The following is a 26,282-nucleotide window of genomic DNA, read 5'->3' as shown; positions in this document are numbered from 1 at the left end:
TTTGAAGCGTGTAAGTTAACGGACATTAAGTTTTATATATGTTCCTTACTGTCTGAAGATGGTGTTTTATTCCTTGAATTGGAAGATGCCGTTCTTGGGCGAGCACTCCTGAACTGCCTCTGTTCTTGATTTTGTCTACCAACTGTTTGCACCAAGAACAATAAAATACTCTCTCCTCTGCAAAAACAATTTTGTCAAAATTCGTCAAGTTGTGTGTAATGAAGGTACATGATTTAAATATATAAAACTCACGAAACACCAGTAAATATTCGAAGCAACAACTGATTCATTAATGAAACTATAACTGTCTGTTGGCATTACAACTATTTCCTAGCAATACTATTTCACATTAAAATAGGCTGAACTTTAAATATATTCAATATCACAATATTGGTTGATACTTGATGAAAATCCATGATAACATATTGTATGGTGAATATAAGGTAAATATTCATTGTTTGTTCAAAATTTTTGGCCAAAAACAACACTGTAATCATGCCTCAGCCACAGTATTCCCCAGATTTACTCCCCTGCGACTTTTTCCTATTCCCAAGATTGAAAAGACGGTGTTCTGCAACGATTCAGGTAAAAACAGAATCGCTGAGAGAGCTCTAAGTCAAACCAAAAAGTGCATATCAGAACTGCTTCAAGGAACGGAAAAAACGCTGACACAAGTGTATTATATCTGAGGGGAAATGCTCGGAAGGTAACAAAATAAAAATTGATGAATGAATATTTTTTAGGAAAAATGAAAATTCACCTTATTTTTTGAAGAGACCTTGTATATGCTATGTAGCTTTTGACAATATTGACAAGAGAATTTAGAAATTTACCCCACATTTTAGAAAAGTTTACGTTTTGGATTTATTCTGTGGCAGTGGTTACAGTTTCAACTTTTATATTTTAATATCCATCACCTATAACGACTTTTTTATCTACGATTAATCTGAAAAGTATTGGTATTTATTTGATTCCAAAGATTTTTCCCCAATTTCAACAGTTCTGGAATCAAAATAAATCGGTATTCTTTATAGAAAGATGTTCCAATTATAAAAGAGCTTAATTTAATATCATGAAATATTGTTTTGTTTTTTCATCACCGACCTAGGTCAAAGATCCTTATTTTATTTTGTTTATTAATGTGTTGTATTCGGTTCCATTTTTGTTTCTAATTCAAAAGGGTACAATACAAATATTTTAAAGTGAATAAATGATGTATAGATCAGACAAAATATGTAAATATATATACAAACAAAACAAAAACAAACAATTTGAACAAAAATAATGAGTGATCTCAAATTGAGATTCATAATTTATACTACGAGGGTTGCCTTTTATGTTTCAGGATTTGGCAACCATAGTGTTGCAATCTGGCAACTGACAGCTCTATCGTAAAGTTGGACATTTTTGAGCTTATACGACTCTGAACGTTTTGACATACGCGCGCTATTTGTGTTGTTTACAGTAACTTAAAAGATTCATCTCGGCCCAAAAATGGAATCAAACCGTTAACATTTTCGTGCGACTATTTTTTACAACTTACAACGTGGATTTACTCAGCAAAAGTGCATGAATGAACTTAATTCAATTTTTGGCGATGAAGCTCCAAAAAGAACCAGTGTTTATCGATGGTATGGTGAATTCAATCGTTGTCGTAGTTCATTCCAAGACGAATTTCGTGAAGGTCGTCCAAAATCAGTTGTTGTTCCGAAAACCATTGAAGGTGTGCGCGAACTGATATTGCAAGATCGTCGTGTGACCTATCGTGAGATTAAGACAAACATAGTGGGACCAGCATACATTCAATATTGCACAAACATTTGACTGTCTCGCTCAAAAAAAGGCTCGTGTCGATTGGTCAAAGGAAATACTCAAAAAATATGATTGCGGTGCTTCGAAACACGCCTATGACATCGTGATAGGTGATGAATCGTGGATTTACGCGTATGAGCCCAAAAGTAAACAGCAGTCAACTGTATAGGTGTTTCTCAAGATGAGCCAAATCCAACAGAAGTTATTCAAGCACGAAGCACTTCCAAGCAAATGGTCGCCTGTTTTTTCGGAAAAACTGGATATGTCGCAACCGTACCACTAGAACAACGCAGAACATCAATTCTGAGTGGTACACAAACATTTGTTTGCCAGTTGTCTTACGAGAAATCAGGAAAACCAACCGCCAAGACGGATCACCCAAAACATCGATTTGATGAGTCATCCGCCGTATAGTCCTGACTTCGCACCGAATGACTTCAAACACATGCAAAAGTGTATAGATCTTCATGGGGAATATTTTGAAAAACAATAAAATGATTTTCGATGATTATTATTTGGTTTTGTTCTCTAATCCTGAAATATAAAAGGCAACCCTCTTAAGAATGTTACTTTAATCACTTCTACGTTTTATTGTCATTGCTGGTATTTTGTATGACTCGAAAATGAAATGAAATACTTCAAACTCTTACCTTGAATTTGGCAAGCAAACCAAATTGGTTTCTTTGACTAAACGAGTCAGCAATTCATATCTCACTGTCTGATTACCCATAATCAGTGCCTTGCATTTACATTTTTCCCAACAATCGCAATAGGCTGTGGGCGAAGTGCGTTTCAGCTTACAATCGTGTCCCTTATGGCAAACCCTAGCACACTCGGTGCAACAGCAAAGGGTGCCGGTAAGACCACAGGTGCGACATTCAAAAATGTCTTGATTGATGTGCTCGGCGCCTGTCCAAGTAAAGCTGCAGGTGTCATTGCAACATATCACATGCAATGGAGAGTGGTCTGGGTTGGAACCCTTAGGGAACACCATGTCTTCGCGTTCTTGGGGCGTGCCTAGTTTTACTATTCTCTCAAACAGTTCGAGAGCAGCAGGATAACTCCTGGATGATACGGCCAACATGAAAGGTGTTTGGCCTTGTGCGTCCCTGAAATAATCGACACATTCTAAATGGATTCAATTGGAAGAGTGTAATGATACTTACTTTGCTGATAACATTTCAATGAGATGAGGTTCTAAAGCTGATGAGTCATACAAGAGAGTGTGTAGTATTTGCACCGCGTTAGTTCTTCTCTCGGAAGGATCAATTACCAAATTACTTGGGGCATTGTTACTGTTACCTCCTCCTTTATTAGCTGCACTACTACCTAGACTCATTAGACTGTCTTCATCGCCAGAAGCGACATCAAACGATTCTGGGGGCCAACTTGGGGTGGGAATTGGTTCTTCTGGTACATAGATATGCTGGTCTGAAGAATTCAATGTTCAGTTACTAATTTTTTTTTTTTTTTAGGAATTAAAATTACAATTATCAAAACGGACTAAAATTAATTCTGCGCCTTGACGCTGATACGGTACTACGAATTTTTTTCAGTGGAAAAAAGGGATCCTGTGGTACATTGTTTGATAGGTATTTTAATTCTCTATTCAAGTGTTTTTGATATTTGGAAACCGAATCAGCCATAACTGAGTAATTAGCAATTTATATTCATTTCAGGAATCTCTACACACAGATAAGTATCATAATTTCAATGCTTATTTCAATTAAATTGAATAGGTATTGACTGAGTTTATTTATTTATTTATACATCGGCTGGCCTAATTCAAATATTACAGTGCTATATAGTAGTCGATGCAATGTAGTGCATTGAAAGTAAATTATAATAATAATAGTTACAAAAAAGTAAGATAAAATGTAGATCAGTTAAAAAAAAATTCACAAGATATGAAAATATAAACTAATCTACTTCTTGCAGATCCATAAAAACGGATAAAACTTTTGAAACAAACTAATATAACTTTTTTTATAGATTCCTAAAACGAATATAAAACTGCTAATTACTCAGGAATTACTGATCCTGATATCCAATTAGTGTTGGAATACCTATCAATACCTAGGTATTACATAATCCACCCCTTCAGTTTGAAAAAAAAATGGTAGCGTCCTCTTGTAATGTGTGGTGAAACAATTTTTTTTATCAAAAAGTAGTGAATATTATGCATTCTACATGAATTCTGACCGACCTTGATATCTTGCCCCATTTAGAAGTTAAGAGAGTGGGGAACTTTCACGTTGACACTGTATCTCAAAAAAGTGACCTTTCCTTTACCCCTGTGTTATTTCCTACATCTTTTCGTTTTTACAACTTACCACTTTCGGAATCTTTATTAGAAGTTGGTGTGCACATATTGACGACAGCATGGAAAATATTCCTATTGCCATCACACTTCTCTGTCAAAAATGATTGTCCCATCATGTTATGCAATTCTGCAACAGAATGAAATTACAATCATTTATAATCTAGCTTCAAAGTAAAAATTACTTACTCATATCAATGTCAAGTTGCGCAAGTACTTGTCTTACTCCGTCAATATCACACCTCAGGATTTTCGGCATGAGAAGTTGTTGCTCCAAAGCGAAAACAATGATCGCTACTTGATTTTTCAAGTTCATGCTTGTACCGGATAAGGATAGAGTACCTGCCGATACACATTTTACGGGAGGCAAATCCAAAAACTGAGGATCTCTAATGGCTTCTGCGCAATCTTTAGCTAACGGATATATTGTATTATTGCCGTCCCTCAGAATAAGTAGAGATTCTGTGCTCTGAAAGATTACATATTGAGTATTAGGAGAGTCACGATGACTGATTCGGATTATCATGAGCACTTTCAACAAATATCTATTGAACAAAAATTAACAAGTTACAGAAAAATACAATAAATTCACAGGTGAGAAGCAGTACAAATCCAGTAATAGTTTTCAACATTGATTAGTATTTGAAAGTTATTTGAAATTGAAATCATACAAAAACTGTCCAACTACTTTGAAGAAAATAACTAAACTAACGATTCATAATTTGGATGTAGCTTAAATCATTCAACCAGTGGTGCAGCAGCAATGGTTGTGGAGAGATTACTCCAGAGTTTTGAACAGAGTTACCATCCTTGCAAACACTGAACTTAATATAGAACTATATTATGTTCGAACATTATACTTTCATATTTTATGTATTTATGCATTCACGTGTTAGGAATCACACGTTAAAAGGTAAGACCTTGTTAGTCCTTAGCTCGCATAAGTTTCAAACATTCTGAGAGTTGTCGTTCGTATGGAGGCGACAGCTGATTAACGGAAAAACAGATTTTAAAACAGATTTTTAGATTCAAAAACAAAACATTTCATAATCATATTCCCCCAGTTCATATTACTAAAAGTACAAACGAATTGCTACCCACTCCAAAATTCAATTAAAATATTTGTTAGCGCTTTTTAACTCAACACACTGCTTAAAATTTATAATATTCCACCCCTAAGGATAAAACTTATTAAAAATTATAAAACCTTCTTTATAGAATGAAGAAAATTCATCTTTGAAAATTACTTTCAATTTATCAAAATATTAGAACACTAATAGATACACTGCCACTAAATTGTTTCCTAACTCTATGTACACAACTTTAATTAGAATTACTTTGTAGTATAACACAAGTGTTATGTCACTTAGATGCTATTTTATACACAATCTTTACTTTGTGTACTGCAATTACTGTCTTTATATCTGTCTCTTCGCTAGAGTTTCATTCTCATTTTATGTATTTTTGTGTATCAATTAAAATAAATAAAATAATAAATAATATAGGTATTACTCTTTGCTGCCTGGCTAAAACATTCAATCATTATGGGGGAAATTCCGCCCATATGACAAAAGTATTCACTATGCAAAAAAGGATAATAAGATGTATGGCAGGTCTACGTCACAGAGAATCCTGTAGAAATACCTTCACTGAACTGGCACTTTTAACATTGCCTTCACTGTATATATTAATCATAACAATGAATATCAAGAAAAATGAATCAAGCTACATTAAAAATAACATGATACATAAACATCACACTCGGAATGGTAATGAACTGCGACTACCCTACTCTCGACTGGCTCTTGGTCAGGGATCCTCAAGTTATCAAGGTATCATCTGCTATAATAAAGCACTTCAGCTATTTGGAAACACATGTAATTTCACTGAATTCCAAAGTGCTTTACTTGATTACCTTACCAAAAATGCATTTTATAGTACTGAAGAATTTCTTCAACTCTAGCTATTATTGTATAGTTACTTTATTTTACTTGTACAAATAAAAAAAAAATTTAGATTTCACAATTTTAACTAATTTAAGCTACTTGCATATATTATCTGTCACTGTTCTTGCATCTTTTTATTATGTCTACTTAACTTCTAATAACATGTATATATACACTAACTATAGATAAGCACAATTGCTTTATGTTCGGTTCTGACTAGTCTGATAAAGTTTTATACTGTATGTACCACATGTATAAAATCTTTTAATGATGAATAAATTTCTATTCTATTCTATATACATCCTGAAAACTCAAATACAGAATAACAGGGGTTGACTCTTTAACATTCCTAGAATCCTATATGTAAAACCGATTTTACAAGCACTTATAAAAGTTTATCTAGTTACAGAGACTGTAGGGCTCTGTCCCAGGGCCATTATTATTCTTAAAAATATACAGGACTTAGGTTAATGTTTATCTATATACAGAAATGTTCTATTTGCAGATGACACCACCCGTATCTATTCCTTAAATACTCTTGCTGCAAAAGCCGAGGATAAAGCCGAAGAATTGGTTATTACAAACAGATTTAAGCTAACACTGAAAAATCACAGAAGCTGCTAAGTTGCTGGAGTTTTACTCCCTGTATACCAAGAAGTTGAGGAGAGTTGAAAATAGTTTGAATGAATGCATCATTGATTTTTGTGGTGCTCAATTATCATATAAGTATTTCAAATCATTTAACTTTTGTAATATGTCTAACTAGCCCTCATCAAGAATGACGATGCATCTATCTTATACGATATTCCTTTTGACATGTGTGTTAACACTATTGTGTAAATTGAAAAGTGTATATATTTTTGGGAGAGATCCATTTTTGAGAAAGAAAGGTTTTGGCTTTCTATTTCTTGATCTTTATACAAGATAATGTGGAAATTTTCCAAACAAAGGAAGAAAACAATCATAGTGGAAAATTCCCACATTTTCTTTGTACAAAGAGGGAGAAGTAGAAATCCAAAACTTTTCTGTCCCAAAAATATGGTATATTGTATATCAATTGACTATTCATGAAAGGGACCTCCAAGATCTATTTGAATAAAACTAATTATATGATCCGAATTGCCTGAGCATGAAACTGAAGATAAAACTGACCACTTACCTCTCCCGCACATGTAAGATTAATATTGGACGGTTGCATTCCCATAAACGCTGCCGTATCGCTGGGAAACTGATTATCCAGTTCAACCCGCCCGCTACTGATATTATATATAACGTAACTCAATTTAGAACCATTTCGAACAATAGCATGAATCCCTTGACCGTCCACGGCTATAGTCAAAATCTGTCCACTGTTTTCAGAGATTTGAATTCTCCTCGGCGTTCTCTGGAAGCAATCTGGCACACGAGAATTCGAAGAAGATTTTATAACCTACAAAACAAAATAATTAGAACTAACTCAACATCAGCCCTGTTATTTCCAACCTGTAGGTCATCTTTTCTCATCAATCTGCAGTCTTGCAGAATATCATCCACATCCTTAGAATCTCTGTCTCTCGTGTGAGCAGATGGAAATCTTACGGCCGCGAATGCCCCGTCCACTTTTAAAACTTTTCCTGTCGGAACACTTCTCACGTCTTCAACGAAAATCACATCTTTCAACAACCATTCTTCTTCATCCTTTTTCTGATCGCTGCTCGAATCTGAACTAGTAACTACTAATCTTTTCTGTCGTTCTATAAAAGGACAACTTCAAACAAAGAGGCTGAGGGTAGCAAATTTGATACTTACTGTGACTGTTTGTGATACTGCCTGTATCACTGCAGGTGCTAGAAGCAGGTGAAGGAGGAGGCGGCATGTCAAGTCTGTCAGTGTTTTCTTTATTGGTAGATCCTTTGCTGGACAAGTTAGCTAAAGGATAGAAAAGAATGCTTCATTATAATAATAATAATAATAATAATATTTATCCTTTGAGACGTTAACAACGTATAGGACATGTCAGTACAACACGTTAAAATAGAAAATAAACATACATTAAGATAAAATATCTCAGTAGTTTTAAAGTATAAAATGTATAAAATATAAAGAAAAAAAAAACAAGATTAGTCAAAATTGGATGTATAATAAAATAATAAAATCTGGATGAAAGTCTGGACCGCAATCAGCTAAAGTCGTCTAAAAGGAATTCACTGACACTGTAATAAGCCTTAGACAGGAGCAAATTTTCAACTTCTCTTTTAAATGACATCAAACTCATGATTCTAAAGTGATCAGGTAGGTGATTGAATAATTTTATTCCCATATATTTGGGTGACTGTTCAAATTTAGAGGATCTGTGTCTAGGAATACTTAACAATTTTCCATTTCTGGTTGAGTAACTGTGGTAAGAAGAATTTGTGTTATATTTTGTTAAATTATCGAGGATGTATAATAAGCATTTAAATATGTAAATACAAGGGAATGGCAGGATTTGATATGATATGAAGTGCTGTTTGCACGATTCTCTCCATGGGATATCAAATAATTTTCTGATAATTTTTTTTTGGGAAATAAAAACCCTATCTTTGTTGGTGGCATATCCCCAAAGAACCACATTGTAGCTTAAATGGCTGTAGACCAAGCTATAATATACGTCCAGCAAGGCATGCAAGGGCATAAAATGTTTTATTCTGGAGAGAGCATAGTACGCTTGGTTAACTTTTTTACAAGTGACTGTAATGTGTTCAGACCATCTTAAGCAATCATCCACATAGACACCTAGAAATTTTGTAAAATTCGTTGATACCAATTCCACCCCTCTAATATCAAAGACAGTAGGCTGTTTATCAAGACCGATAGAAGAACTAAAATGGATGATACATTTTGTTTTATTCAAGTTAACAATCAGATTGTTTAACTTGCACCAATCTAAGAAGTGTGTTATAAACCTGACCGTTGATGACTTTAATTCCTCTAGACTGTGTGCTGATACCGCTAACGAGGTATCGTCAGCAAAGAGAGTGGGACTATTGTTGTTGATGTTGAAGTATTTGGGTAGATCATTGACGAATAATAGAAAGATAAGCGGTCCCAGGACAGAGCCTTGAGGAACTCCTGAACTGATTGGTTGAGGATCAGATAGTGTATCTTTTATTGATACATTGCCTTATATAGTAATGCTCAACTTTGAAACTGTATATATAGTAAACAATTTTTGGACAAGAAAAAATGAATTTTTATAAGATAGTTAGTTATCCAATGGCTCAGTATGATACTGATACCAAAGAGATAGTTTCAACTGACAAGAACTTAACGAGCTATAGTGAGGTGATAGCCCTTTTATATTCATCAATTGACATATTTGACAAACTTGGAAGGTATTTAATTTTTTTTATATAGAGGATCATAGCTAAACAAAAAAGTCGACAGGCATCAAGTAAACCTGATTTGTTATACAACTACTTGGTTCGAAATGTTATTGGTTTGCCCAGTATGATTCTCAAAATCCATCTGTGAATTGTGTTCAACTTTTCCATCTCTTTTCTATTGTGTCAGCAAAAAGAAACACCTGTATTCAGCACTGAAAAATTATTGATTTAGATAAAAATAGTAAAGAATCAAGCATCTAAGGAATCCCTTACGGTTCTGATGATAAGTATATGGTTTGCTCTCTATCACTTGAGAATGTTATTAGCTGCATTAGTTTTGACTCAAAGACATATTTTCCAAATTCTAATAATAGAACAATGGGAGAGATACAGTCAAATGCCTTTGATAGGCCACATAGTAAACTTCCAACAAACGTTTCGTTATTAAAGCCCGAACTAATAGTATATACAAAAAGAAAACAGAATACATAGGCAGATACATCAACATAATACTTACATAATCCACTGGTAGTAGGAGTTATCTCATTCCTACACTTCTCTGAAGTATTGGAACTGTGTACATTCATTATTTTGAAGGTGCAAGAATCGTTCAATGTCCAAGCTGCATTTTGTAACTGTCCAACTTTTGGTACACCTCCAGCTACAGTAAAACCTATCGCGCCCGGCTGATACATGGGGCTATTCTTCATGCAGACTTGGGAGCCTGCGACAATTTCTGACTGGTTGTTCGAAGGACGTTGTTTTCGGCACTTCACTCGATATTTTTCCCATAAGCGTTTCCTCTGGGCGAACGGCAACACTCCCCTAATGATGAAATTATTGAAATAGTTTTATTGGAACTTCAAATAAATGCAGAAAGTATAATCTATTATGGAAATGGTTACATCATAAGGTCAGTAGAAAACAATTTCAATCTGTCTCGCAAATAATAGTTTGACATCATGTGTTGCTGATATGAGTAAATTCATTTCCTTTCAATTTCACAGAAAAAAAAAGATAACATTTGAATAACAAACAAAAAGAAGTAGAAGGTACAAAAGTGTAATAAGCGACATAAGTGACAATTGAAGTTGACAAGTGATGGATTGAATGAGTAAAACATTGTGTGAGTCTTTGTGAAGTACTGCAGTTTATTTAAAAAAAAAGTAAAATATATCTACTAATTGGTTAGATAAAACCAGAGCTCAAAAACAAAGCATTCGTAGTCAAATATGAAGCAGTGCTGTTTCGACCAGCAAAGTTATCACCAATGATACTAGGCTGAACCACAATGCTCAGCTAAGAGTGATTCAAGAATAGCCACCTAGTAAGTTGAAAAAGTGATTGAACTAAAAGAAAACTATGTCAGTAAATGACAAAAATTTAATTCAATTTAATTGTTTCAAGGACTTTTACAATTTTTTTTTTAATATAGTAGATTACAAAGGATTTGTATACTTACCACCAATATAAACAACCGCTTTCCAGTCTGGCGACTGTATATAAAGGGCAAGTATAGATTGTGTTGATCTTATCCGTCTGAAACTCATTATAGGCTTGCGCAGCATGCTCCAGTTTACTTGCAGCAGGTATCAAAAGTTCATCCAACCAAGTGGCTACTTTTCCAGTTTCGGTAGCAACCGTGCACCTCATTGCACAAGCAGAGAGATGGGTTACCTTTTCGCTAGTCAAACTCAGAGGAATCGTCTTCGGATGGTGAATGTTGGGATTTTCTGGATGCCTGTACGGTTCGTGATCATTCCATTTCCACTGGTACAGCTGACCGTTCGAGGAGAGGGCAATCAGTTCGCTATACAAGGTAGCGATCTGAATAAACTTGGGTGCAGGATCCGGCCAGAATTCCAGGTCATCCGAAATCCATAAGGGGCATGCATTGTCTTTCTTCTTGTGGTCTAATTTGAATGTAAGATAGAATGATTTTTTTAAATGTGTTCATTCATAACTGTGCCTTCTGAATCTCTCATATGAAGATGAGAGTGCTTGAAAGAATCATTCCCATCTTATAATGATATTTCCATAAGAATATAAAAGAATGAGAAAAGTTAAGTTTGTTTCAACTATAGAAGTTTGAATAGAAAAAATGACGTATAGCTCGTTTATTTTTTTCAAAGTGAGAAAGGATTAATCACTAGATGAATCATAAAATTTTTTGAATTAGAAAATTGACTGAACTATTTACTATTGAAAGAGCCTACAGAAGATGCAATTTGTGGTACTAAAAGTTGATTGATCCTGGCTGGTCAAACTCTTTGAATGATAATGCTACGTGTGTGGCACGTTTAGTTCAACCAACTATTCTCCACGGTTCTCGACAATTCATTGAAAATATCGTATATTCCGATTTGATAATTAGTGAGATTAGGGGCATTACAATATTGTTTCTCGGGTATTTCACAATCGATATTAATGTTAACTGAAGAGAAGTGATGAGTAAAGAGGCTGAAATTATTGAAACCGTTGTCGCTAGTAGATTCATTGTGAAATATTGGGGAGGGATAGGAGTATTACTTTTCATACAGTGCATTTCTTTTATGAACGCCTTTTTATTTTTCGAACGGGTCAACTCAAAAAAATATTGAAACTTGGGATAATGAAATTAATGCATGAACACTTTATTTTGAAGTGAACTGACAGATGAAACTTTCAAGATGGCGACTGAGCGGCATCTGCGGAAAAAAATTAAATGGAAAGGGGGTCTTGTAACACATCATTTTGAAGCTCCTGACGAATACTTCACAACCCTAGAATATGAAGTCAATATCTTCACCTACTACAAAATAGCGGAACATTTAATAATTTCCTGAAGACAAACAACACATTACTATCGATATTTCTAAAAATACTCCTTTTTGTTTATCATATGGCAATTCCAACAACCCGATACAGTTTGTTGTTTTTTTGGTTTATAAAAATGACAAAAAATGTCAGTACGACAATGAACATCTTTGTTCAGTTAGAATATTCTCATTTAGTTTTCAGTTTTACTAGTAGAAAGGTACCACGTCAACAATCTCTAAAATGGTCAATTCTCGTCCATTGGAAGAAACAATTGAAGAGATTTTTATTTACGGCGCGACGCGTAACTTTCACGAGACCGAAAGAATTTTCAATGAACGTTTTCCGAATCGTCCTATCTGTAGAAAATATTTGAGGGAACTTATATCCAAACTCACAACTATCGGTAGTGTACATAACAATAAGCCCCCAGGTCATCTGTCCATTCCGGAAGAACAGCAAGTGCAAATAATAATAATAATAATAAACAGCTTTATTTCAGAGTAGATTACAAACTTTTATTGCAGAAGGTCGGTAACATAGAATGAAATGGCGTCAAACAAGAAGGCACAGATTTTTTGTTATAAATATTTTTAAATGAATGTTCCAGTGAGATATGCGTTTAAATCTAAGTCTATGAGAAGTTTTTTTTAGTTCTCTTTTGAAAACTTCAATTTTCCTTAGTTAGTTTTAATCAGTCAGGAAGATGGTTGAAAAGCTTGATTGACATATAGTGGGCGTTTTTTTCAGTTACTGTTAGAGTTATGGGATACTTATGAGCAGGTATATTTTCAGTGAAAAGGTGTGAATTTTTATAAAAGAACAATAGGCATTCATAGATATAAATCGCGTAGATTGTCATTATATTGGTGGATTTGAATACTGTTCTGCAAGTTTGGTTATAATTCAAGTTGTTGATTCCTCTTATTATTCTTTTTTGAACTATGAAGATTTTTTCGATATTTCGATTGCTACCCCAAAAAATAATTCCGGTTTCACCACCTGATAACAGACTTGTGTCATCTGCGAAGATAGTTTTGAACTGACGTTGGTTTAGGTTTAGATTACATAAGTCGTTCAAATAAATGACGTACAAAAGAGGGCCGGCAATGCTCCCCTGCGGAATTCCCACGTCTGTGGGAAAGGTTTCGGATTTATAGACTCTTCCATTTAGCTTTATTTCAACAGATTGAAGGCGATCTGATAGGTAGGATTCAACCCACTTTAGCGCTGAATATTGGTGAGACGGTAGTAAATCCTCAACAGTCTACTTATTCCGTCGCGAATGTTTGTGAGGTGTCTCCTTATACTGTGTGGAGACTTTTGAAGAGAAATAGGTATCATCCATACAAAATTAAACTGGTACACCAAATAACTGAAGATAACCTTGATCGATCAAAGAACAGAATTCTGCGAAATCATGACGGAAACCATGGCAAGGCATCCTACCTATCTATACAATATTTGTTTTAGTGATGAATGTACATTTTTCCAAACGGCAAAGTTCACAGACGAAATTGCCGTTATTGGAGTGTCATCAACCCTACGTTTTCTGGGAAACACATACCCAATATCAAGAAAAAAAAAATTTTTGGGCAGGAATATTTGGAAACCACATTGTAGGACCTCTATTTATTGATCAAAATTCAACAGAGGATGTGTAATTGAATATGCTGGAAACTACTGTAGACCCTCTCATCACTGAAATCGTCGAAGCGAATCCTAATGATTTCGATATGGATATTGTATTCCAATGAGATTGAGCACCACCACATTACTGCAGACGAGTAAGAAACTAATTGGATACTACTTTTCCCGGTCGTTGGATTGGCAGTCGAGGTCCTATAGAATGGCCTGCCCGCTCACCAGATTTGACACTTTTTGACTTTTTTTATGGGGCTATTTGAAGCAAAAGGTGTACGAAACTGAATCTGCTTCAATATTGGATATACAGCAGAGAATAATAAATATTTTTAGAGATATTGAGGTTATTGTGTTCGAAAATGTTCGGTGTGAAATATCGGATAGACTGTTCATATGTCAAGAAGTTCAAGGCAACCATTTCGAGCATTTTCTGAACTGACCTCAAGCTTATTACCTCTTATTATGTAGTTAAATGTTAATGTATTTAGGTAATTATTAAAAGTTCCGCCATTTTGTAGTAGTTGAAGATATTGACATTATATTCTAGGGTTGTGAAGCATTTGTCAGGAGCTTCAAAAAGATGTGTCACAAGAACCCCCTTTCCATTAATTTTTTTCCAAATGGCGCCCAGTCGCCATATTGAAGGTTTCATCTGTCAATTTCACTTTAAAAAATAAAGTATTTAGGCATCAATTTCATTATCCCAAATTTCAATTTTTTGAGTTGACCCGTTCAAAAAATAAAAGAGGGGGGGGACATTAAAGAAAGACACTATATAAGCGTATCAATAGAATGAATGTGAATCACTAAAAATATTGTTCTCAATTTTTGTTAGGTTATCATCGTAATATTTAATTGTTAAATATTTATATTTGGATTGTGATTCAAAAAAAAACAATTGATGCCTCCTATTTATTACTTCTTCTGAACAATTTATGTACTTTTTTTTTAATGAAAAATGCAGTTTTCGAATCCAAAACTACAAAGATGGATAACTGGAGTTTTTTTCTAATTTCGATAGGAATAAATAGTGCCATTGACACTGAACTAACGCAAGTTTCAGTTGAATAGTTCTCCCAGTTGATAGAGAAGCAAAAAAGTTATCAATAGCTGAGAAATCAGCACTATAGAAGTCAAAATCGAATTCTTTTCAATTCAATGAAGATTCTTCACTATCAGTAGATAATGCAAAAGGGTAAGCTGCATGGTGGGTAAGTAAGTCAGTAGCACAATACAGCCTTATACGATACAATAGAAGTGATGAAGAGGTCTTACGGCTACATTATAATAACATAATTATTGCTGAACTATAAATTACACCTTGAATGATAAATCATCACTCGAACAATTTACCTGCATCCTTTTCATAAGGATTATCTCTCAGGGCTGTTTCCAGCCATCTCCTAGGCCCAAAGTATTGTCGTTCCCTCCAACTAGAAAAATTTTCACGATTCCTCTCTGATCCGGCACTGTTGTTAGGAGTATCTCGATCAGGAAGACGACCTCGACTGCTGCTGCCTCGGCTGTTAAGGAAGCTTGTTTGAGCAAAGTCAAACATTTTCAAATAAAATTAGTGGAAATTAAAAATAAAAAAAAAACTTTCAATTGCTGTAAAATATGACATGGCCGAATAAAACAATAATATTTGAACAAAAAAAAATTGAGGTTAATAATTTAACCCAACAGTGTTTTAAGAAAAAAAAACCGGGTATTCAACTAAAGATAAACCCATATACAAATAAAATTAATCACTTCAAACTTACTTCCTGATTCCAGAATAACCAAACATATCTTCGGAAAACATTGCATCAGCATCAATTATGACGGAATGATCTGGTGGAAATCCTCCGTCAAGTAGAGAAATAAGATCTTCTGGTACATAAGAATCAGTGGCATCGTCCCCTTCTTCACCCTCTTCATCATCTCTCGACAGTAGATTATTGACCGCGAGGTTAACATCCAAATTGGTTCTCTTCAAAATTTTAAGTCTTGCTGTTAGACCGTTTATACTTCGAATTATTGAATAATTACCTGCAACTCTCTGATAATCAAATTCCTGCTCTTTCCTTGAAGTACGACTTGAGCTTGCGAGACGAGTTCTTCGGGAACATACGGAGCTGGTACGGTGACCATTGGTCTACCACTGCTCGAAGAACTGGTTCCGATTATAACTGGGGCACCACGACCACCTGAGCAAATGGAAACAAAAAATAAATACATTGAATCATCAAACATTTCATCTGATTCAATGATTTTTTTTTAATGAAAAAATTGGAAATTAATCTAAAAAACCACTTTTCCCACAAACCTGAACTAAAGGATTTTCTCTTGACATGTCATCATCAGGAAATGATTGGAATTATCAGTAGCATCATCAGGAGATGACTAAAACTTTATCTTTAGATGACGTTAACTTAATTAGCTAAAAACACATCAATAGAAAGTCTAAATCAAATCGAAATGTACTTTACTGTCAGGTGACTTGCATCTTGCATGTAAAGTTGAAATCAATCATGAAAAATACAAAAGATATAATAAGTAGACTGACAATTTTATTTACATTCATGAAGAAAGGTTTTAATAATAAATTCAAATTATCATATTTAATTTTTTTAATGACAAACATTTCAATAAATGAAACTGACAAACCATTCACAGTAATGACAGCTTCAGCTTTGTAATATTTGATTTTGTTATGCCCCGATATAATGTCAGAACATTATATCACGAATACATAGCAAATGGGTTGGGCCAAAGATTGGACCCTGTGGAATCCCTTGTTTCAGTTCACAAAAGAAAGGTCTGAATTCCTCTATGATTACAGTATTAATTCCAATACAATTTTCCTCCCTCTCAGATATGATAGTCATTAGTCATTTGTAAATGATGAAGTAATCTAGTCCTGGAGTATGGAAAATGTGTTTTTCATTTCAATACAAATATTATATAATATAAATAATAATAATACATTCAGTAGTTCCAAATATATTAGTACGTATTACAAAAAATTTCTATAACTACCACTGTTGCTGCCTCCACGTATCGCTGTATTGGATCTCATTATTCTGGCACGAGTCCGGATCTGCCTACCACCACCAGCGGGTTTATTACTGCCTCCCCCTCCTCCTCCACTACCGCCTCCACCGCCAGCTCCACTCCCCCCTCCTGTTCCCCCTGTTCCACCTCCTCCACCACTTCGGATCGTCCATGATCTTTGAGAAAAAAAAATATATAGACTACACCAGCCATTAAAAATTCCTTAATGCTATTATCAGGAATATGAACGCTGAGAAGTAGTGTCCGACCGAAAATGGTTTTTACGACCAAAACCAAAACTTCCTGACAAGGATTATGTTTTGAGGGAAAAATAAAGAAAACATTATTATAATCAGTCAGTCTGATTATAAGTCTTTAAATCACAACGTTATGCAGTCTTTGACATGTTCACTTATTGGTAATCAACAAATAAACATAACTTCTTACTTAAGAAAAAAAAATACTTAAATAATAATAATAATTAGGTGAGGTGTTTATTTGAGAAGGTGTAGATTCTTCTTATGAATACTATTATTGGTTTCTCAAAAATATTAAACATGAAATTACTTATTCAAGTTGTTACCTAATATCACAATAGGTACTTAATATAATAGTTATATCAGGAAAAAAAGGAGCACTAGTATTTTTTGACAAGAGGAGCATCTTTGTTGATTGTGATGACACCCAAAAGACAATTTTCAATTCATGTTCAATATGTTCATATTTCAAATTCTAGTACTGGAAATTTGTATTTGTGTAGTTTTCAATATTTGTGTAAAATTCTATCTCATTTTTCCTGTATCAGTTCAAGTTTTAGATGAGTGATTTGCACCAAGTCATCCTAACGGAACTGCACTCAAATTACTGCAAATGAAAGACTAACTATCAGGCTACTTACTTACTTCTTAACAAATTCTTTAAAAATGTTCGTTTTATACAATGTGGAATGTTCCTCAATTTGGGTTATTACAGCAAATGCAAGTTTGAACAAAATAAAGTTGAGTTTAATTCATGAGTTTTTCAAATTCACTTCGAAAAGTATTCAAATTGATGTTTCAAATGTTGGGTTTTAATTTATTAACGGATTTGTTTCTTATTCACATATTGGCAACAGTGACTATATCAAGTTGAAATAATTTATATGTACCTAGATATTCTACTTTAAAAAAAGGAAATATATCTTTATAAATCAACAATTAGGGCAACATATAAATTCTGGTTCAATACCACCTCCACAAGCCACATAAACAACAGTTGTTTTATTATTCATTTATATAGAGGAAGATAGGTTAGGTGCACAAAATATCATATGTAACAGAATGTCTCGGAACTCGGAACATAAGTAAACAGAACAGCACGCCTCTGAAATATGTCATCTTTGTTTGTCTCATACAGGTAACAGATTCATTGTCCTTTATTAGCTATAACCGATGATGCCAAATGGTGAAATAGAAACGAATCCCTTTAAATGTTGAATGTATTATTTCATTCCTCTTTTTTAAGAATTCAAATAATTTTTTAAAGAAAAAGGTTGAAATGATAAGTTTAAAATGCGTTGTTTTAGAGCTCTTTTATGAGAAGTACTTGATTTTCGTCAGGAGGAACATTCCCCATTATTTTGTGAAAACCAGCTACCCGACATCAGACAAATATATATGTACAACTCAATTTTCTATATCTACAAAAAAAAAGACACTTCGACCAATTACACACAATTATAATACCCACACTAAATCAAATGGTGATGTACAAGTGAATGCACTAAAAAAATCCATTGGTCAACACTCATACAAATACCACAGTGGAAAAATCTTCAACTTCTTACCATACATGTACAAGACCTACATTTATACAATGAATAATATTAACCTACTCAAAAACATCTTCAAAAATATGTACTCAATATTAATAGGGACATTGTTCATAACATTCTTATAAAGAAATAAAGACGACAATATCTGTTATACTTTCCTTTTATACTGTTGCACATGTGCACTTCTAGCACAAATATACCTCTCAATTGGCTTGGGGATGTGCAAAGGAATTTTCTAGAGTTTTCATCTCTCAAAAACGACTGATAAGATTGATATTCAACCTGGGGTACCAAGAAAGTTGTAGACCCGTTTTCAAAAGAGAACGCTTGTTGACTGCACCCGCAATTTATATAATGAAATGTGTCATTTTTGTGCACTGGAACCTTGACTTGTATAAAACGAACTTGAGCATTCACGGTCGTGATACTCGATATGCTACTGCTCTGAGGGCCCCTTCACATAAGAGTGATCATTTCAAAAAATCTCCATTATATAATGCCATAAATTTTTATAACAGACTGCCACTTTCTATAAAGAGATTGAATTCTTCAACTTTGTTCAGTAGGAAAGTTAAAAACTTATTACTGGACAAATGTTACTACAGTCATAAGGAATATTTAGAGGATTCTTTCACAGAAGGATAATAAGATATATAATCGTTCTAAATTTTCACTTGCTGTTTTGCTTTAGTTTCAGTGTTCTGACTGGCGATTTTATCGTTTTTTTTTATCGTTTTTTTTTAAATATGTGTGTACATGTTTGTAAATATATGTATATATGTAAATATATACATATGTATATTTATTTGACTACGGCAAGCAAAATTGCCACATTTTTTTATTAATTTTTTAATTAGCATTTTATATATCTATATGTACCTATATCTTTGTATATGCAAATATTAATTTTTATTCAAGCTTTGATCCCATAATTTTATTCATAAGTGACATACTGTTTTTTGTAAATAATCATTGACCTACCATATATACGCTATGTATCACAAATGGTGAATAAATATTATTATTATTATTATTAATGTACTGTAATTTATATTATATTCATGTTCATAATTATCTATTAAATACTTCTAACAATTTTATATACACTGTACACTATGTTGCAAATATTTGTATTGTTTCTCAAATCAGTTCATTAATTATGCCTTTCCCAATAGGAGTCCCACGCACTTCAGACATATATATGTGTACAACTTAATTTTGTATATCTACAAAAAAAAATGACACTTCGACCAATTACTCACGATTATAATACTTGCACTAAATCGAATGGTGATGTACAAGTGAATGCACTAAAAAAATCCATTGGTCAACACTCATACAAATACCACAGTGGAAAAATCTTCAACTTCTTACCGTACATGTACAAGACCTACATTTATACAATAAATAATATTAACCTACTCAAAATTATCTTCAAAAATATGTACTCAATATTAATAGGGACATTGTTCATAACATTCTTATAAAAAAATAAAGACGACAATATCTATTATATTTTCCTTTTATACTGTTGCACATGTGCACTTCTAGCACAAATATTCCTCTCAATGTACCGTAATTTAATATTATATTCATGTTCATAATTATCTATTAAATACTTCTAACAATTTTATATACACTGTACGCTATATTGCAAATAATTGCAATGTTTCTCAATTCAGTTCATTAATTATGCCTTTCCCAATAGGAATCCCACGCACAACTTCGGTTTCAGTGGGTTTTTCTGTCTTTGTTTCTACTGCATTTCTTAATGTCACTGTTTCAAATTATTGTAATATTTAATGTATTCATGTATGAATGAACTTATTATTATTATTAAAAACTGGGTTTTTGTAGAACTCTGAGGAATCGGACATCATAATATATAAACTCAACTATCAGAAATGATCTGCTGTATCACCTCCTCACCTATTACAATTTGTACCATGGCTTTTGAAACACCCCCTATAATAGGCTTCTCACTTTTATAACCTCAAACTTCTGAATGCTCATCAATTTTGTTTCAGACAAGGGTGTCCAGAGAATTAACAATTTTATAAGTAAAATTGGAACCTCTAATTTTGAGAAGAGGTTTTTCAATAGAACTAGCAATATTTATTGCAATTAGCCAAATGACAGAGTAAGCTGATAATGAAAATCCTCTCAAAGGCCTATGAATTATGAAAAACTAAAAAAGCATAGAAGTTTGGCATAAGGGGCGTGGGCTTTGAACTCATTAGGTCATACCTATTAAATGTAGTACCTACTCACTTTTTTTCACTTTTGCTCAAATCCAGTCTATCACATAATACATTGTAAGAAACTCTACATACTCGTCCATCTTCTAATAATAATGCAATATACGTGGAAGCTAAACAAATACGTTTGACACCAGCACGTAAGTTGGACAGTCCAGGATGTAAATTGTGTCCAAGACGATTTATTCTGTCTGCTACCTCCTTCAATCTGAAAATAAAATTGAAAACTAAAAAAGTTATAGTTCTTTATAAAAACGGATGGACTTAGGACCAAAATGAAACTTTCAAACTTTTTAGGGTCTTACATAGAAAACATTTTTAGATGGGGTTTCTGAAATATATGCCCAAATGAATAAAAATATTTAGAAAGATAGAATTGGCACTATTTATTTTATAAAGTTACATGAAACCATTTGTGGATGAAGAACAACCTGAAAGGTCCTAGCAAAACTTTGCAACATTTTGTATAAGTACAACAAATTATTCATTACCCTTTTTGCCTATTACAATATTCTCTACAAAAAAGATTTTATACTTTTTCTTATAGATGGCACTACCACAAATAATTTTCTCCGTAAACTTAACTAGAGTTGTCCTGATTTGAATTGACTGATTTAATCGCGATTTGAACCAAATGATTTTTTAAATTTTCACCATGTTCTGATTCCCCTTAAAAACTTTTCTCCAATTCATCGAATGTTTCCACCGCATCAGAAATACAGGCATATTTTTATTATAATTCATCTAGTGCTACAGCTATGGGATTCAAAACCTTCAAATTATGTTTTGCAGTTCTCTTGAGTCTAATATTTGATGCTTTCTATTCTGGTACACTACATCATCAATTTCTCTCTGATAAACTATTCTGCCTCACATTGCTGGGAAGCATTAACGTCTTTCCACCTGTTTTGCTGTACTTTGCTATAGCAACATGATTATTTCACAAGTATATGACAACTTGTACAATATTTTCTTTGATATTTTTTATCTAAAAGTCTTTATATAGCTATTTAAAAATATATAGGCGGCACAACCATAGATTTTGTGTTTGTCTTTCTCATGCAAGCCATATTGGCTGCATTATCATTTACAAAAGGTGTCACATTACATTTGTAATCTTTATTCCGTTTCATATCAAGTCGGACAGAAGATTGAGGCAGTATTATACTTGCATGTGTTTATGATACAGTTTCCAAAATGAAAATGACAATAACAGTCATTAACTTTTGTTAAACAGCCTAAGACCCAAATTAACCAGTTGCATCAAAGCACCCAAAAGCCAATTTTCAATTCATGTTCAATATGTTCATGTTTCAAATGCTAGTTTATTTTGTAAACAAACCACTGGAAATTTGGTGTTTGTACAGTTTTCAATATTTGTGTAAAATTTTATCTCATTTCCCATTTTTCCTATATCAGTTCAACTTTTAGATGAGTGATTTGCACAAAGTCATCCTACAGGAACTGCCATATTGTTCCTCTGCTAAAACAGCAGGTTTCTAAAAAATCCTACTCTTTGATCATGACTGAAATCCAACAATTAACATTAATTTCTGAATTCCTTACAGAGGCCTTGTCTATTCAATAGTGACATATGAAAGGAAAAATACACATTCACCTAAAGTATATTTGTGCTCTTATTTTCAATGAAATTTAGAAAACATTAATACATTTGGCAATATTGAAACTGATCCATCCAATGTAGGAATGCATTTCCAAGTTTAAAAAAAACTTCAATAAATTTTGTTACGTGATTGCATTTTCTTAGGTGGAACAAACTAAAGAGGTGTATCAGATGGAAAACTAGATGTTGTTATCCAAACACAAGGTAAAAAATATTGAATTAATAAGCAGTTTCCTAACAAAATGGAAACAGGGAGTGGTAAACCGATTATGTACCACAATCGCACCGAGAGACATGAAATGTTTTCAAAGAAAATGGAGGAGGTTCAACGGTTGTTCAACCCAAGTGACTTTTTGTCAGTACCCCAAAGTTTTACCTGTCGTTAAACTGTTCCTCACTGCCTGGTAAAGGATGCACTACGTACTGTAGAGAAGTCATTTTGAATTATTTCACTCGTTACAAATGAAAACGGAACTAATTTTAGGAATTAGCTAAATATGAAATCATCTTCTGAATCTCACATGAAACAAATCGCCATGTTCTTTTCAGATATCACGAATTTTCTTTTTATTCATTGTTGCCAATGGATGCCAAATCTAAAGATTCGATTTTTTCACAGAGAGGGCCTGTCAGATGTCGAAATAGAAGTACATACAGTGCTTTCCAGAGATCATTTTTATCATTTTTGACTACGAAATAAAAGTTTTAAGTGATTTTTCCATCAACATCGATGATTAGCTTTGACTGAAGTCGATTGTAATATTGCTCGTGTCCACCAGCTTCCAGGAGTTAATATAATTGCTTCAATGCGGTAAACGGTAGTTGCTGAATTCAGCTACTTCATATTGTAACCTGGTCTTTCTGAATATTCATGAAACAATCACATGTGGTATTTTGGTGGAGTTATCCAAATCAAGGGTCGAATCGAGTTTGAATTGTAATTAATTTTCAATAGTCTCTTTGGGGAGCCTCGTTTATCTTTTATATTCGGGGATTGAGTCTTCTGTCGATACCATAGGTGAATCTTCGTAGGGGAAATGCTATCACTTTCGCCTCTGGGCTTGTTTTTTTACGACAGTTCAGTGGTTCAGCCTAGCACCACTGACGACACCTGATGATTCGAAACGGTGCTGTCTGATGTTGGATCACTAATTCATCGAGTTGTCTTGTAGTGAAAGCTGAACTGAAAACCAAAGAATTAATCTCGTTCGGCGGTCGATTTTGTACTTTGGCTCTGCAACGGAGCCTCATTTATTCTTGGTATTCGGGGATTCAGCCTTCGGTCGATTCCATAAATAGCAGGGGAGGATGCCATCACCTTTACTTTAAGACTATTTTCAAATTCTGATAGTATTAAGAAAAAAGTTATTGGCAATTTTCTCAGCATTTTAGATTTCTGAGGCCTACTGCTGAATTCTGAATAATTCATCTGAATAACGATGAATAATATTCTCATAATCAATAATACGTGGTTTAAGTTTTCGGTATTCACGATTATAATTTTGTAAAGTTACATTCCACTCTTCATCTGAACTAGATCCTGAAGCACTCTTGTGATGCATCAATAAATATCCAATCACCGAAAAAGACATTCTGATTACATTAAAATATGATTTGTTTAATACATTCACTGGAATTATTTATAAAAATTTGAGTATTACTCATTTTTCAATATAAATAAAGCAAGCTTGCAATTATGGAAACTTATTGATAAGGCTTGCATAACCTTTTTAAAACTATACTTTATTTTTTCAACCGCTCCATTCCATAATCCATTCCATTTGAGTTTCCGGCTGGTAATGTTCGCAAGCAAGTGAAACGGAAAAAACTGCGGTCGTGAACGTGATCGTTGTGAACGCACATGGAATGCACATGAGCACATGTGCCATCGCATTTCTGATGTGCTTTTCTTAGCCTATTCGGGAAGAGCTGTAGAGTAATTCAGAACCATCACAACTGAATCGCTGTCATTAATAAAGCAAACAGTGTAATCTGTTGCGTACTGGTGATCTGTGCTTGTGACACTAGTTGTGACTAAACCATAGAATGAACTGACACTGACAGTCGAGTCGCGTAGTTGGGTTGGGTATGTGTGTGTGTATGTGAAATAAACATTACTATTTGTGCTTAAATTTCAAAAACTTCCAGGAATTAATAATATGAATGTAAGTTTTCACAGAAAGAATACATTAGATCCGTGATATGATTTGATAATACAAAGATCAATGACCATCGGGTGGGTTGTATCCACACTTTTCAGTGTTTGCTGAGACATACGTAGTACATTCCCACCTCTTTTTGTGTAGAGCATTTGTAGTGTTCTGGGTCAGATGGGATGTCTGTGATCGGCTTATTTAATTATTGTGGGTTTACTTTTTGGAATGATTGAGGTGCAGGTTGTTGTAATTATTAAAATCATTTTGAGACGCAATGTCATGAGAGCCCACGCTTAATTTCATTAAAACTGATATTGTTTGCAGAGTCTTTTAATTAATGTGATGAGCAACTGTTTAACTTTTCTCTATAATTTCGTGAGCTGGGCATTATTTCCATTGTTGTCATTAATCATTGAATTTTCAGTTAACTAGATAGGTATTTGTTTTTCAGAAAGAAATTGACATTTGAAAATTATAAGCTTTGAAGTAGCAGAAATAATAAAAACTATGTTTTGAATGTATTTAGTATTTTTTATTTCACTACATACATTTTTGGTATCTTTGTTGTATTAAGCAGTTTGTAGATATTATTTGAAAGACATATTTGAGGAGAGTTATCAATATTTAGACTATTATGTGTTCATATTCTGAAAAGTATATTGTGAAGAATCTGCACAGATCTAGTGAAATGCAAACTGAAAATTTCAACCCATGATGTAAGCAGAAATACACTGTATAAGTAAACTATTCTACTTAATAAATAATACAATTTCCCTACAAATGAGATGAAAAATACAAAACAAATGTATCAAGAGTAATGTGGAGAGTCGACTGCGCAAGACTAGTAGCTAAAGAGTAAACTGAAAATTTCAACCCGAAAAGGTACTGTATAATAGAATCTCAAGAAGTCCACCAAGTTTGTTTCTTGTACTACTTATAATATTCCGTATCCAAAGAAATGAGAAATACAAAATGATTAAAACAAATAGTAGCGTCAAGTGTAAATTATTTTAAAAGCTGATATGACTAGTTCATTGAATTATTATCAAGTGTTTGGTGATATTTAGATGCAAAATTTTTCTATTTTCTCTCACTTCTCTATTTTTTGTACACACATCACTTATGTTTGTATATATATTTTCGTACGGTAATTGATGATATCAAAAAATCCAGAATCACACTAAACATTGAACTACCTAGATTTTTGATAGATACCTGCTTTTCTCAAATATATTTTTTTGTATGAAGTTGGTGGAAGTGTAGCGATCCATTCTTAGGTTACCAATGAGTAATAATAAAAATGCAGTGGAATAATAATTGTCTTATACATTGTAATTCGAGATTTGGTTATGAGATTTTGAAATATTCTTAGAAGAAAGATAACTTTTTTATTATTTTTTTGATGACTATGTTTGATGGATAGATAGATAGATATATTTATCATATATCATATGTTGATCATGTTATGTATAAAATACATTTATGACAAGTCAGAAAAACAAATAGGTGCAAGGTACAAAGTTTTCTATGAAA

At 33.4% G+C, this 26,282-nt stretch overlaps 2 protein-coding genes across 9 annotated transcripts in view; one reads left to right on the top strand and one right to left on the bottom strand.

Moving 5' to 3' along the window:
• Positions 1-23,166, bottom strand: part of hyd (E3 ubiquitin-protein ligase hyd) — a 48,412-nt gene extending 25,246 nt beyond the window's left edge. For 4 of the 8 annotated variants that reach the window (XM_074170992.1, XM_074170998.1, XM_074170994.1 and 1 more), the window contains exons 1-16: positions 22,970-23,166; positions 20,983-21,177; positions 16,884-17,074; positions 15,894-16,051; positions 15,626-15,834; positions 15,216-15,397; positions 10,885-11,335; positions 9,940-10,247; positions 7,867-7,986; positions 7,561-7,811; positions 7,238-7,507; positions 4,322-4,601; positions 4,146-4,262; positions 2,979-3,243; positions 2,463-2,921; positions 50-177 (exon numbers count right to left, since the gene is read on the bottom strand). In XM_074170992.1, the coding sequence (XP_074027093.1) occupies positions 50-177; positions 2,463-2,921; positions 2,979-3,243; positions 4,146-4,262; positions 4,322-4,601; positions 7,238-7,507; positions 7,561-7,811; positions 7,867-7,986; positions 9,940-10,247; positions 10,885-11,335; positions 15,216-15,397; positions 15,626-15,834; positions 15,894-16,051; positions 16,884-17,074; positions 20,983-21,177; positions 22,970-23,031 (3,646 nt within the window). In that variant the 5' untranslated portion in view covers positions 23,032-23,166. The remainder of the gene's footprint in view (positions 1-49; positions 178-2,462; positions 2,922-2,978; positions 3,244-4,145; positions 4,263-4,321; positions 4,602-7,237; positions 7,508-7,560; positions 7,812-7,866; positions 7,987-9,939; positions 10,248-10,884; positions 11,336-15,215; positions 15,398-15,625; positions 15,835-15,893; positions 16,052-16,883; positions 17,075-20,982; positions 21,178-22,969) is intronic. The other 4 variants (XM_074170995.1, XM_074171000.1, XM_074170993.1 and 1 more) reach the window with 3 other exon arrangements.
• Positions 23,167-24,568: 1,402 nt separating this feature from the next.
• The window catches only part of LOC111513429 (uncharacterized), a 95,729-nt gene continuing 94,015 nt past the window's right edge, over positions 24,569-26,282 (top strand). Inside the window, 1 exon segment of the mRNA XM_074170991.1 lies at positions 24,569-24,758. The gene's annotated coding sequence lies outside the window, so the exon portion shown is untranslated.

Source organism: Leptinotarsa decemlineata, unplaced genomic scaffold (genome assembly GCF_025532065.1).
Source record: "Leptinotarsa decemlineata unplaced genomic scaffold, Ldec_3_MD MMD2_tig00000008_RagTag_RagTag, whole genome shotgun sequence".
Lineage (NCBI taxonomy): Eukaryota > Metazoa > Arthropoda > Insecta > Coleoptera > Chrysomelidae > Leptinotarsa > Leptinotarsa decemlineata.
Note: the sequence above shows the minus strand (reverse complement) of the source record. Positions and strands in the feature narration are given on the sequence as shown.